The sequence below is a fragment of the Choloepus didactylus genome, chromosome 7, assembly GCF_015220235.1.
Source record: "Choloepus didactylus isolate mChoDid1 chromosome 7, mChoDid1.pri, whole genome shotgun sequence".
Lineage (NCBI taxonomy): Eukaryota > Metazoa > Chordata > Mammalia > Pilosa > Megalonychidae > Choloepus > Choloepus didactylus.
Genome location: NC_051313.1, coordinates 54934488 through 54947271, shown reverse-complemented (window position 1 = coordinate 54947271; position 12784 = coordinate 54934488). Strand labels below are relative to the sequence as shown.

The 12784-nt window shown below is 40.8% G+C and overlaps 2 protein-coding genes across 4 annotated transcripts in view; one reads left to right on the top strand and one right to left on the bottom strand.

Moving 5' to 3' along the window:
* Window positions 1–4401: 4401 nt before the first annotated feature.
* On the bottom strand, window positions 4402–8401 carry NDUFAF4 (NADH:ubiquinone oxidoreductase complex assembly factor 4). Its single transcript, XM_037842521.1, has 3 exons — window positions 8201–8401; window positions 7490–7593; window positions 4402–4996 (listed from the first exon to the last, which is right to left on the bottom strand). The coding sequence occupies exons 1-3, from the start codon at window positions 8334–8336 to the stop codon at window positions 4709–4711; spliced, it is 528 nt and encodes a 175-aa protein (XP_037698449.1). The 5' UTR covers window positions 8337–8401; the 3' UTR covers window positions 4402–4708.
* The window catches only part of KLHL32 (kelch like family member 32), a 318742-nt gene continuing 313954 nt past the window's right edge, over window positions 7997–12784 (top strand). For 2 of the 3 annotated variants that reach the window (XM_037842505.1, XM_037842502.1), the window contains exon 1: window positions 8047–8600. The gene's annotated coding sequence lies outside the window, so the exon portion shown is untranslated. Of the gene's footprint in view, window positions 8601–12784 lie in introns of all 3 variants that reach the window. The other variant, XM_037842503.1, reaches the window with a different exon arrangement.

The following is a 12784-nucleotide window of genomic DNA, read 5'->3' as shown; positions in this document are numbered from 1 at the left end:
ATGCTAAGTGGTAACACAGTGGAGGCTAAGAAGGTTACATCCAACTCCCATGTATCCTTCCGGACCTCTGACACTGCCTTCTGTGGTTAGGGTAACCATACCTCCTAATTTGTCCAAGACATTCCCAGTTTACAACTGTTGTCCTAATCCAATTGTTGTCCCCTTTCACTCTCAAGATTGTCCCGTAACACTTTGGGTCAATAAATTATATGTCCACCCTATTTATGGTAGAACTTTGCCAAGTCCACCCACTTGCCAACAGCACAAGTCTCCCTTCTTGGGCACCTTTTCCTAGATCATCTCCCTGGATCCCAGCTCTCCTCCCCATCCTGTCAACCTCCCTCCTTTCTCTCCTCTCCCAACACTGCTAACTCCAAATCTTTTCATCTTAGGAAATTATTTCCTTCTCCCCTCTGATATCCCCCAGAAAACTTCCTTCCTTCAAAGTCCTTCAAAAACATCCTTCTTCCTTCTATCCCCTGCTCCTTCCTTTCTTCTTTCACAAAAAAACTTTAGACCCAGACAATGCTGGTACTCAACCTGCACAGACTGCTCAGCATACACACAGTTTGCACTGAGTGCCACCCTGGTCATTAAATATTTTTTAAGACATCCCTGATCCAGAGCCCATCAATCATTTAATTTTCCTTTCTTCAAGGGCAAGGAAGACCTGCTCTTCAATTTTCTAACTGTATTTTCCTTTAGCTTAACAAAGAGTTTTATTTTTACTTTTAAATTAACTTATTTGTGTTTTAAAATTCTGAATGTTTTCTCCTAGTCTTACCTGCAATGCTACAGATACTCTGACTAAACGGTGGGTAAGTTTACAGCCCAACTCAAGCCTTAAAAGAAACAGCTTTGCTTTTCAAGTGAGAGAGAACAAAATCCTCTTTGCTCAACAGTTATTAATAAGCTAACAGTTTATTAGATTTTGCTTCTCTATGATTTTAACCCACTTGCTTAACATTTATTGAGCCTATTTTAAGAGGCACTAAAGATAACTATAACAAAGGAAATATGTTGAAATTTACAAAATGAATTAATATGCATGCCTACTTAAAAGGTGACATAGGTTCAAGATCAGGGACTTCATCTTGTTCAACGATTTGCCCCTAGCCCCTACTGCCTGGCATATGGTAGGCACCTAATAAATATATGGTGAATGAATGAGGATCTCAGAATGTTTCACAAATATTTTTCTTCTTGATTTCAACTAACCCAGTAAGAAAATTGGGGTCAGGATTATTAACATAATTTTACATTATATGTAGGATTAAAGGGTAAGAGAACTGCTTACCTTCTCTCATGAAGTCTCATTTATCAATGAGTACATGTAACTATTGTTCTCCCTCCCCACTACTGATGCAGCCTTTAGTTAACAGCATCATATTATTTGTTCATATTGAGTTTGTAGTGTCTGTTTTTGTTTCAGTCATGAATGTGGGTGAATGACATAGATCACCTACCTAAACTGTCTCACGTCCTTGCTGTGGCTAGAGAAGCCCTGTCAGTTAGCTTAACGGACTACAGAAAGCAGAGCCAGCAATCTAGTTACCTTAGCCAGGACTCTTTCCTTTGTGAAGTATCACCTAGATCAGAAGAACCGCAAACATCTCCTCTCTTTGGGATATACTCTTATCTCTTGGTAGACCTGTGTTCTCTGCTTACTGAAAACAGATAAATACCTCACAGCCCAAATTAACTTTACCAGAGCTCCAGGCATACCAGAAATATTCAATCATACCCAAAAGTATATCACAAAAAACTATTAAGTCCCTTACTGTAATTAAAATGGAATTAAACTATGAAATTATCCTGAAGCACCCCTTTCAAGGTATGCTATATAGCATGCAAGCCCGGTGTGTCTATCTGAGACACTGAGGCTGATGTTTCTCATTGGTAATGAATCACAAACAAGAATTCTAGATTAAGGTGAGATATTTCACCACACTTGCACACAACCTGATGATTCTCAATTGCTTACTACAGTGGCTTTCATCCACACCTATTTTCCATAACATAGGTGCTCAGGAGTCTCCTAAGGCTTTCTGCTAAACCAGTCTCTCCTGGCTGAAAGAGCCCAGGTGTCTGTTTTTCCAGAGCTCTACAGGTGATTCTTGTACAGTGGGCACTGAGGAGTCCTGGCCTCATATGTCCCAGACAACTTGCATGTCATCTCACTGAACTCTCCTAATCCTGTAGAAAGGCAACATAGTGTAGCTGTTAGGAGGACAAGGTTCTGAAGATAACCTACTATAACCACTAGGGTTTAAATCCAGGTTCCACCACTTACTAGGTAAAGCTTTGGAAAGTTACTGAAGCTCTCTGGCTTTTTTTTTTCCCTGTAAAATATGAGTAAAAGTACTCATCCAATTCAGCAAGTCAATACATGTAAACCAGTAAAGCATTTAGATTAGTGCCTAGACTACAGTAAGTGCTTTCTAAAATGTTACCAATTATAAACAGTTGAGGACATTTCCAAGATTACACAATTAGTGGCAATAGAGCTCTAAACCCAGGTTTTCTGAATCTAAATTTCATGCTCTTTCTATGCCACTACTAGCCAACTGTTCTCGTACACATAATAAAAAACAATACATTCATTACCATAACCAAACACAGAAATCAAATGATTCCTTGTTCCTAGAGTTATTTCTTCCTCCTGGAAGAAGGGCCAGAAATAGGGTTCCCTGACTTCCTGGATCCTAATATGTGGATCTTTTATACTGATGAGTGGGATAAGGGGAAAGAGAGACAGGACCTGCTTATTACTTTTTCAGATGAGACACAACAGATCAAACAGTCCCCCATGCTTGCCAGTGCCAAGTTAAGTGTGCTGGGAGGAGGAGTGGGTGCCAGAGCTTTCAAATCAGACAGACCTGGGAGCAAGGATTTGTTGTGCCCCTCACAAGCCGGGTGACCCTGGGCATCTACGAGCCAAGGAATGCCAAGAACCGCTGGCAATCACAAGAAGCTAAGAGCAAGTCTAGAAGGAACCAATGCTGCTGAACCTTGATTTCAGACTTCTGATCTCCAGAACTGTGAGAGAATAAATTTGTTTTAAGTCAAAAAGAAAAAAAAAAAAGCAAAAAAAGCAATACAATAGGCTAATAAATGATATGCAAAGTATTTTATCATGTGACATCATATAACAGCAGCCAGATTTACAGTTGCCTAGCCATGCAGTGTAGATTTGAATAGGGAAGATGGCTCAGAAAACAGCACTAGTGGTTCAAGTACTGGAGAAAGGAAAACAGTTCCTTACATACCATTTCCAGGGAAAATGTAATCCCTACCTTGTCAGGAAGACAGTGATAACCCAAAACTTTGTTACTACATTCTCAAATATTCCTCCAACTCACACTTCCTACCCGCTTAAGATATGCTTTTGTGGGGCAAAACAGAAAAAAATCACCCCACTAGGATTTTGAAAACCTAAATTCTGGGCCTGGGTATGCCATAGAATAGCATTATCTTAGGTCATGTATCCCTACACCTCTATCCACAACTGCAAAAAATAATTCATGCTTGTTTGGACCTTTGCAGCCCATTATTATCTCATTTATCTTCTCAGTAACCCTTAGCTTTAAGTAAGGCGGCATTATACCCATTTCATAGAGAAAATTCAACCTGAAGGGGTTACACAATCTACCCAAGATTCCAGTTAATATATGTCAGCTAAACTCCCCAAATCGCTCCAAGATCTTAGAACTGGTACAACTGTGCTCACAGAATTTGACTAAATAGATGAAGCAGCAATTTATTAGGCTCCTTCCAGTCACATTTTATGCTTCTACTTGCATATTTTTTCACTTTTACCATCTAGCATTAAAATTGGAAAATACAAATATTTGGTTGCCAAATCTAATTTACCATGCCTCTTCTTTGATTTAAACATCCCTTAAACTTTTTTTGTTTCTACATTAAATCCAGAGAAAAGTTAGTTTTCCACAGTTCCCACAACTGTGTGTCTCTCCCTGAAAGCTCTTGGACTTAACTATTTCTGTTTCAAAGCATTGGCTGCTAAAATTTTATATTCACTACTAATTACTTTTTATAATTTTAAAAACTGTTATTCCACACTTAAAACCAATTCAAAACAAAAGAAACCCTTGATATTTATTCCTTCTCTGGGGTAGTCATAAAAATCTATTTCTACTGATTTTATATCCAGTCTCCTATCTGCCTCTATTCAAGAAATACTGTTATTCTACCTCAGTGTCAAGTCTCCATTTCTCTAACAAGAAAATTTAAGTCTTAAGAGTCAGGAAAGCTCTTAACTCCACAGTCCCATAGGAAGAATGAACTAGCCACCTAAATTAGAAGGTGAAGCTTTGAATGTTAAATTCAGGACATTTCCCAAGAGACAATAAAATCAATTTAAAAGCTGATGACATGATGTGCCTAAAATAACAGATTAACTCTTTTATTTATAATAAATTAACAGATGCTGCACTGATTAGTCATGCTAACATAGTACAATCACATACCTAAACCAAATTAAAATTTTTAAAAAAAACAAGACTCATTCTGTCGGCAATATTGAAAAGTCAGCAGAGCTCAACAGAGTGCCCTCATTGGGGAGCTTTAAAGATTTGGCAATTTATATAATTTAATGTGCTAAAAATAAGGAAACTAACAGAACAAGGGGATGGGGAGAACAATTTTCCCAACAGAACAATTGGGAAAAGTAATTTTATGATTTTCTTCATTTTGATTGTATTGCTTTCTTGTCTTCAGGAGTGAATACTTTGACATCAAAAGTAACAAAATATTTGAGTAGGGCATTTACATCTTTTAGTTCTAGATGGTACTCTTGAGCTATTTTCTCAGCAGTCCATGTTTCAGGATAAAGTTTATTATTATTGAGAAGTGTCAATGCCTCTACGATGGAAATTTTGCCTTTAGGAATGTTTTTAATATTCATCATATCAAAGCGATGGCCTTTATGCAATCTGAACTCCTTTGGTTCTTGATGTCTTCCAGCATCTTTTACCTAGCACCCAAAGGGGGGAAAAAAGAGGCTTTTAGGATGAAAGAAAAGATTTGACATCTACTTTTACACATCTCTTATCTCCATTTCTCTCCTTCAAGTAAATACTACATATGCTTCTCCAACTACATTTTCTTATAATTAGTCACAGTTCTATACTTCTGCTACGCTGCCATTTCATTGTATTAATATATATTCATTAAATGAACAAACTATATATAGCTCAATCATCATTAGCAAACTTAGGTAGTTCTAGAAAATAATAATCAAATATATACCATTTGCTCACATTATTTGATGTATATTAAAAGAATAAAAAGAAAAGCACTAATTAGATCTAAAAACTGTACCTGTTTCAGAAGGGCAGGATTCTGATCCTGCCCTAACAGCTTACCTGATCATCTTCATTCTATTCCCTAGCTCTGTATTTCATATTCAATGCCACTAAATACTCTGAACTAATTCAAATACTGCTCTAGTTTTTTTCGTCTTACTTCAGATAAGATAAAACTGTCTCCTACACCCCAACAAAAATAAATAAAACCTATGCACACTCATCCTTCCCTCCACTGTCTGTCCTATCCAAACTTAATCCCTGCATCTGTGGCCTGTACTCCATTTCCATCACCTAGCTATGCAAATCCTTCCCTTTCATTTTCTTTTCAACTGCACTCTGCCTACTCCTGCTTTCTGTTCAAAATATAAAAATGCTACCTTTTATAAATACCCAGCAAATCCCAGACCAACATCTCCTTTATAACCAGTTATGATGGTTAATTTCTTGTGTCCACTTCGCTAGGTTATGGGGTACAGGTGTTTGGTCAAACAAGCACTGGCCTGATTGTTACTGTGAGGGTATTTCGTAGATGGATTAGCATCTACAGTCAGTTGAGTCCATCTACAACTGGTTTCATCCACAATCAACAAAGGAGCTTGACCTCAGCAATGAGGGGAGTCTTCTAATCCAAAAAGTTGGAGGTGTTAAAGTGAGAACTGAGGATTTCAGAGATTAGAGAATTTCTCCTTTCTTCAGCCAGCCTGCTATTCCTGGGGAATACAACGTCACCTTTATCAGAGATTCCAGCTTGTGGTCTGCCCTACAGAGCTCAAATGTGCCAAACTTCAGATTCACCTTTTTTCGAAGTTTCCAGTTTGTGGCCTGCCCTAAGGAATTCAGACTTGCCAATTGCCATGATCACGTAAGCCAATTATTTTAACAAATCTCTTTTATATGTCAGTTCTGATTCTCGGGAGAACTCTAATACACTAGTTGTTTTTGTTTTTGTTTTCATTTCTCGTTAAGCTTTAAAAGACAATATTTGCTCTAATCATCTCCTAGTTGTTAAATTCAGACGACACTTTTCAGGCCTGTTTGAACTCACTACAGCATTTGACACTGTTGACCACTCCAATATATCTGTAACTACCTTCTCCCTTGGTTTCCCCTCTTCTCCTGGTTTTCCAACTGACATTCCAGTGGTTCCTTCTTGTTTTCTTTGTTGGCCCCTTCCCTTCTCTGCCCCTTAATTGTTAGTGCACCCCAAATTCTGGCCCAGGCTCTTTTCTCATTCCTAATCCATGCACTCCTTTAATTTCCATTATGACCTACATGTGAATGACTTCCAAAAGTGTGATCTCACGCTAGACTTTTCTCCTGACTTCCAGAGTCAAATTCCCAAATGCTTAACATGCATCTCCACTTGGACGACCTACCAGCACCTCATATTCAGCACACCTAAAATTCAATGTACTACTTTCACATGAAATCTAGTTCTACCCTTCTGTTCCCTATCTCAATGACAAACACTACCCATCTCCCATGCCAAAAACTAGGGATTATACCTAAACTGGGGGTTATACCAAACACCTTCTTTTCCTTCATCCATTACATCTAGTCAATGACCAAATCCTGTTGATAACACCATCTAAGACTCTCTTAATCCCATTCACTTTTCTGTTACTAAATCACTGTAGTCCAAGCAACATCTCTAGCAGAACTATTGAGAAAACCTCCCAACTGGTCTTCTTTAATTTGTAAATCCCCATTCCCAATGTATTCTGTGATCCTTCTCTGAATGTTTTATGACTCATCTAGATATGTCCTTTAAAAACAAAGGAAAAATACTAAAGGAGTCCCTAAAATTAGAGCACACCTCAACCAGAGAAGATGAGATGAAAGTATTTAATTTCTCCTTTTGTCACTCAAATGACAACCACTAGAAGTACCTTACCAAACTACACATTCTAAAATGATATTCTATAATTTAGACAGTTGCATTGAACCAATACTTTTACAAATCTCTTAAAATTTCTGAAAAACAGTGTTTTAGACTTGTGCTTAAACTTTTGCCAATACATTGTACACTGACATTTTTATGTTTGCAGAATGCTCACTCTCTTCTGGCAGTTGCCACACTTCTCTTGATCTCTGATCTCTTAATCATTTTCCTGGAACCCAAAAATTTAAATTACTTATTTAATTAAAACCCACATTACCTGCTCAGAAGGCACAGGATCTTTGGATTCAACATAAATATCTTTTAAAAATGACAGCAGCTTGTCATCTTTTCTAGCAATTTCTCCTTTAAATTCTGGACGCCCTTGGGAAAGAAAAAGAGCGTCACAAAATTAAAACCAAAGAAAATTTCCTCTAAAATCCTAAACATTTAAAAGTCAGTTTTCGCTTTTTTTTTTTTAATCAACATAATCACTTGGACAAGACAGAAAACATTTCAAAAGTAAATCAACTACACAGTCTGATGGGTCAGGCTCTCCTTTCATCTTTCTATGAAGACACCTAGAGAAAACTATGACATTAAAACAGGATTCTCTTCCTATCTAATTGCAAGCAGGTCATTCACTTCCGCTGCACACGATCCGTTTTGATTTTGATTCTCCGCCTCAAGTCGCTAAGCATTAATGACCAAGCTGGCGAGGGCCGGATCAGTGGGGACTACAAAGCAGGCGGGGCAGCCGATTCCACTGCGGGCGCGGGGAGACAGTCGCAATGTCACCGGCCTTGAGGCTCCACCTCCCCACACTCGGAGCGTCCGGCCCGCCCTCCTCCGGTCCTGGGGCAACTGACTCGAGTGCTGACCGCAGAGCAGGTTCACGGTAATCACCCTCGCCTCCGGGCCGAGCTACACAGGCGCTGAGCCACCAAGCCGCGCAGCGAGCCCGCGCCTGACGCGCCCTGGAACCACTCACGGCTCATCAACTCTCGCAGGAGGCTCTGGGTGGAGGGGTGCATGGGAGCGGGAGAGGGCTTCATCTTGCTGATTTCCCGTTCTGCGCGGCTCTCTAGGTTAAAGTTCCTGATGGCGCGACCCACCACAGCCCCCATCTCTTCACAGCATGATGCCCTCAGGTTCACGTCGCACGTGGGACAACACCTGCGCCAGACCGCCTCCGGGACGCACGGAGCATGCGCACGTCTGTGGTAGGCCAGGCTGTGCGCAGCAGCAGGCTGCTAATGTGCGTAAGTCGCCCTCTAGCGATTGGGAGGCTACACGCCAAGTCTGTGCCCCGAGCTTTTCGAAGGACAGCGACGTTCTTACGCCTGAGGCTGCTTCCCGAGGAGGGACCGCGTGGAGTTACCCGAAAAGTTGTAAGGCGATTTCGTAACGGGGCCTCACCCCAGACTTCCTAATTTAATTGGTCTGGGTCGGGGCCAGGCTTTGCTATTTTTTAAGAAGCTTCCCACGTGATTCCAAAGTGCAGTCAGAGTTGAAAATCAAAGCCCTGAGGAAACTGACCTTGCAGTCGTTTCAGAGTGCAGCCGTGAGAGGTGTTCAATAAAGATGGAACTAATTACATCAGGATCTAGGAGGGCTCTAAAGTTGCCCTTTTCTGCTTTTGAGAAAGGAAAATAATGAAAGTGTATTCATTCTAGATGAATATTTGTTTTCGTCCACTCTCCTTTTGTTGTTGCTCATTTCCCTGCCCCCTTACTTGATGCAGTTCTCAGCCACCGTGTTCCCTTTTTCTATTCTCTTTCAACCCACTCCGATAACCGTTCATTTGACTTGATGGTATCGATTTCGGTTATGCTTCCTTTTCTCTTTTCTCCGTAATACTAACACTGAGTCGCTGCGTTATACCCTAGTTGCTTGTTTCTCTTGCCTTGCTTATTTTTAAGCCAGGGGAGATTTCCGCTTAATTTAACGAAAGGCAAAGCCGGTAAACATTAGAAAAAACAAATATTGTGGCAGATTTTCTCCCTCCCTCCCCCCCACCCCCAGCTTTCTGTCCCTATCCCCTTTACATTTCTGAATAGGTTACTACAGAGCTGCTTTTATTTAAGAGTTTTAAAAGAACTATTATGAGTAATACATGATAAAAGAAACACACCAGGAAAGAAGCAGCAGGGTTTCCAAAGTCCAAAGTTACTCATTAGTTTTCATAGATCCTTGATGCAAGATCTGGTTTTAGAATTCTGGGCTCTACTTAGTAAAATGAAGTAGTTGTTTGTTTTTAACCTATTAAAAGCAAGAAAAGAATCCTAGTAAAGATAATGAAAGAAAGGGGCAGATTTATTTAAAGAAAATTAGTGTAATTGTTAAATATAATGCTTAATTATAGCTAAAGCAGTACGAGGAACATAGTTTCCACCATTAATTACAGATAAATGTTCTGTCTGGTATTAATGTATAAAGTCGTCTAAAAATATGTGGAAAAGTTTAAATTGTTTGTATTTTATAAAAGCTAAACCAGTATTCTCTGGTAGAGTTAATTGGGAAGTTATCCTGAAGGTGGCAGGCTGCTCCAAGAGTTCCATCTTTAAGACTTTTAAGCATGCTTAAAATTCAGTGCTTTTTAGCAAGGTATTGTGTTTCTATGGGTGCCAAGAAGTTTTCATTTGCCTCATTATGTCCTATGCACTTCGTCAATTATGGTAATAATTCCACTCACCAGCGGTTAGAATATTTTTTAAAGTGAAAATCTCATTTTCATAGAAATTCTACCGTATCTGAAAAAGTAACATTAGAATTTACAGTAAGTACTCAAGACAGTGGGGTTTACCACAAGAAAGAATTCCTTGAATTTCCACTGTCAGGTAGAGTTGGATTCAGGGAGCTTGCAGTCTGTACCAGCTGCTTTGCCTGGTCCTGAGCCTGGTGCAACTGAGGTCCTTAAAGGGCAGAAAGGAAGGCAGAGATACTGCACCAGAAACTCACAATTAGCTGTCACCCCTTGGGGATCATCATGGAAATAGAACCTGAGCCACAAATGCCTAATTCCAGCTCTTCTTGTCGAAACATATAAATTAACAAGAAGTCTCAACTCAGAACATCCCCATATCCTTTCCCCTGGGCTTATATTGAGGGTTGAAAGTCAATTCCGTAAGGACAGCATAACTAAGATGCTACTCAGAATTAAGCTCTTCTCTGGTGGAGTGTTCTGATGGGTGTGTATCACTGAATGTCTTAAGATACTGTTCTAGTTTGCTAATGCTGCAGAATGCAAAACACCAGAGATGGATTGGCTTTTATAAAAAGGGGGTTTATTTGGCTACACAGTTACAGTCTTAAGGCCATAAAGTGTCCAAGGTAACACATAAGTGATCGGGTACCTTCACTGGAGGATGGTCAATGGCGTCTGGAAAACTTCTGTTAGCTGGGAAGGCATGTGGCTGGCGTCTGCTCCAAAGTTCTGGTTTCAAAATGGCTTTCTCCTAGTACGTTCCTCTCCAGCAAGCTTGCTCCTCTTCAAAATGTCACTCACAGCTGCACTCTGTTTCCTCTCCTTGAGCCAGCTCATTTATATGGCTCCACTGATCAAGGCCCACCCCGAAAGGGTGGGGCCACGCCTCCATGGAAATATCCCATCAGTTATCCTCTACAGTTGGGTGGGGTGCATCTCCATGCAAACAACCTAATCCAAACGTTCCAACTTAATCCCCACTATTATGTCTGTCCCACAAGATTGCATCAAAGAATATGGCTTTTTTGGGGGACATAATACATTCAAACCGGCACATTCCACCCCCTGGACCCCAGAAAAACATATTCTTTCCAAATACAAAATACATTCATTCCATCACAATATCACAAAAACTTAAATCATTTCAGTAAGTACAAGATCCTATCAAAATCAATTACAGGCATGGTGGGTCCTAAGGCATAATTCTCCTTTAGCTCTGGATCTGTGGACTTAGAACAAGTTATATGCTTCCAATATACAAAGGAGGGACATTCACAGGATAAACATTCCCATTGCCATAAGGAGAAAGAGTAAGGAAAACAGGGTTAACAGGACCAAAACAGTTCCTAAAACCTACAGGACAAACTCCATTAGATTTCAAAGTCTGAGAGTCATTTATAGAACAACGTTGCATCCTTGGGGCTTGAGAGAGTGGGAGCCTAACCCTTCCTAAGGGCCTTTTCGGCAGCCCTTTCCTCTCCAAACGCTTAGGTGAGTGCTCCAACATACCCACACATTGGGGAGACCACCTTCTCGGCCCCACCCTCCTCAAACATCGGGGCTGCTCCTGGATTCCCTTCCATCTCCGGGGCACACGCTCAACCCCTTCAGAACAGTGTGGTGGCAGCCAGGCTCTCCCCAATTCCCTAGGAATGTGCTCCACCCTCTTTGGGACCTCGGGTGGCAAAACTCTTCCAGAGCATCGAGGTGGAATGCCCACCCTCGACCTCCGGGGCAAACTCACCCTTTCCATGCGTGTGGGCTGCTCCACTCTCCCAGCCCAAGGCCTCTTAACTCCAGACCTCAACCTCCATGGCTCTGTCTTTGAAGAAATTTTTCCTGCAATTTGTTCCTTGTCTGTCTCTTCCAGTCCAGACTGGCAGCGGCTCTGTCTATAAAGTTCTCACAAAAATTCTGTTGGCTTTGCATGAAGCACACAGGGGTCAAAGCCATCAGACAATAGGAGTTTCCACAAATCCTTTCTGGGTAATTCCATCTCCAATCTTGGCTTGTACTGAAATGGCGCCTGGGTTCCATGTTCAGTTACATCCTCACGTTGGGCTGTAGCTTCTGAGATTCCACCCCCTGGAAGCTCATAATTTTCCAAGCCATCAGCTTCTCGTTTCTTTGAACCCAAGAGTTCAGTTCTAAGTTTATCTCTCTCTGCTTGCAGTTTACTATAAGCTGCAAGAAGAAGCTAGGGTACCTCCTCCACATGTAGTATGCAGATCTCCTCAGCTAAGTATTCCAAGTTGTCACTTTCAAATTCTTCCTTCCATCTGACACCAGGACTCAATTTTGCCAAATTCTCTGCCACTTTAAAACAAGGATTGCCTTTCTTCCAGTTTACAACACATTCACCATTTTTGTTCAAGGCCTCGTCAGAAGTATCTTTAGAGTCCATATTTCCACAAACAGTTTCTTCAAAGCAGTTTAGGCCTTTTCTATCAAGCTTCTCACAATTCTTCCAGAATCTTCCCCTTATCCATTTAAAAAGCCATTCCCACATGTTTGGTATTTGCAAACTCAGCAGCAAAAGCACCCCACTTCTCTGGTACCAAAATCTGTACCAAAATCTCTGGTACCAAAAAAGCCATATTCTTTGATGCAATCTTGTGGGACAGACATAATAGTGGGGATTAAGTTGGAACGTTTGGATTAGGTTGTTTGCATGGAGATGCACCCCACCCAACTGTAGAGGATAACTGATGGGATATTTCCATGGAGGCGTGGCCCCACCCTTTCGGGGTGGGCCTTGATCAGTGGAGCCATATAAATGAGCTGGCTCAAGGAGAGGAAACAGAGTGCAGCTGTGAGTGACATTTTGAAGAGGAGCAAGCTTGCTGGAGAGGAACGTACTAGGAGAAA

Bases quoted from the DNA above. Each gene is read 5' to 3' on its own strand.
- NDUFAF4 (XM_037842521.1), bottom strand. From the start codon at position 8,336: ATGGGGGCTGTGGTGGGTCGCGCCATCAGGAACTTTAACCTAGAGAGC. The intron at 7,594-8,200 runs GTGAGTGGTTCC...TTCTTTCCCAAG, and splicing joins CCTGCGAGAGTTGATGAGCC to GGCGTCCAGAATTTAAAGGA. The intron at 4,997-7,489 runs GTAATGTGGGTT...TTTGGGTGCTAG, and splicing joins ATCCTGTGCCTTCTGAGCAG to GTAAAAGATGCTGGAAGACA.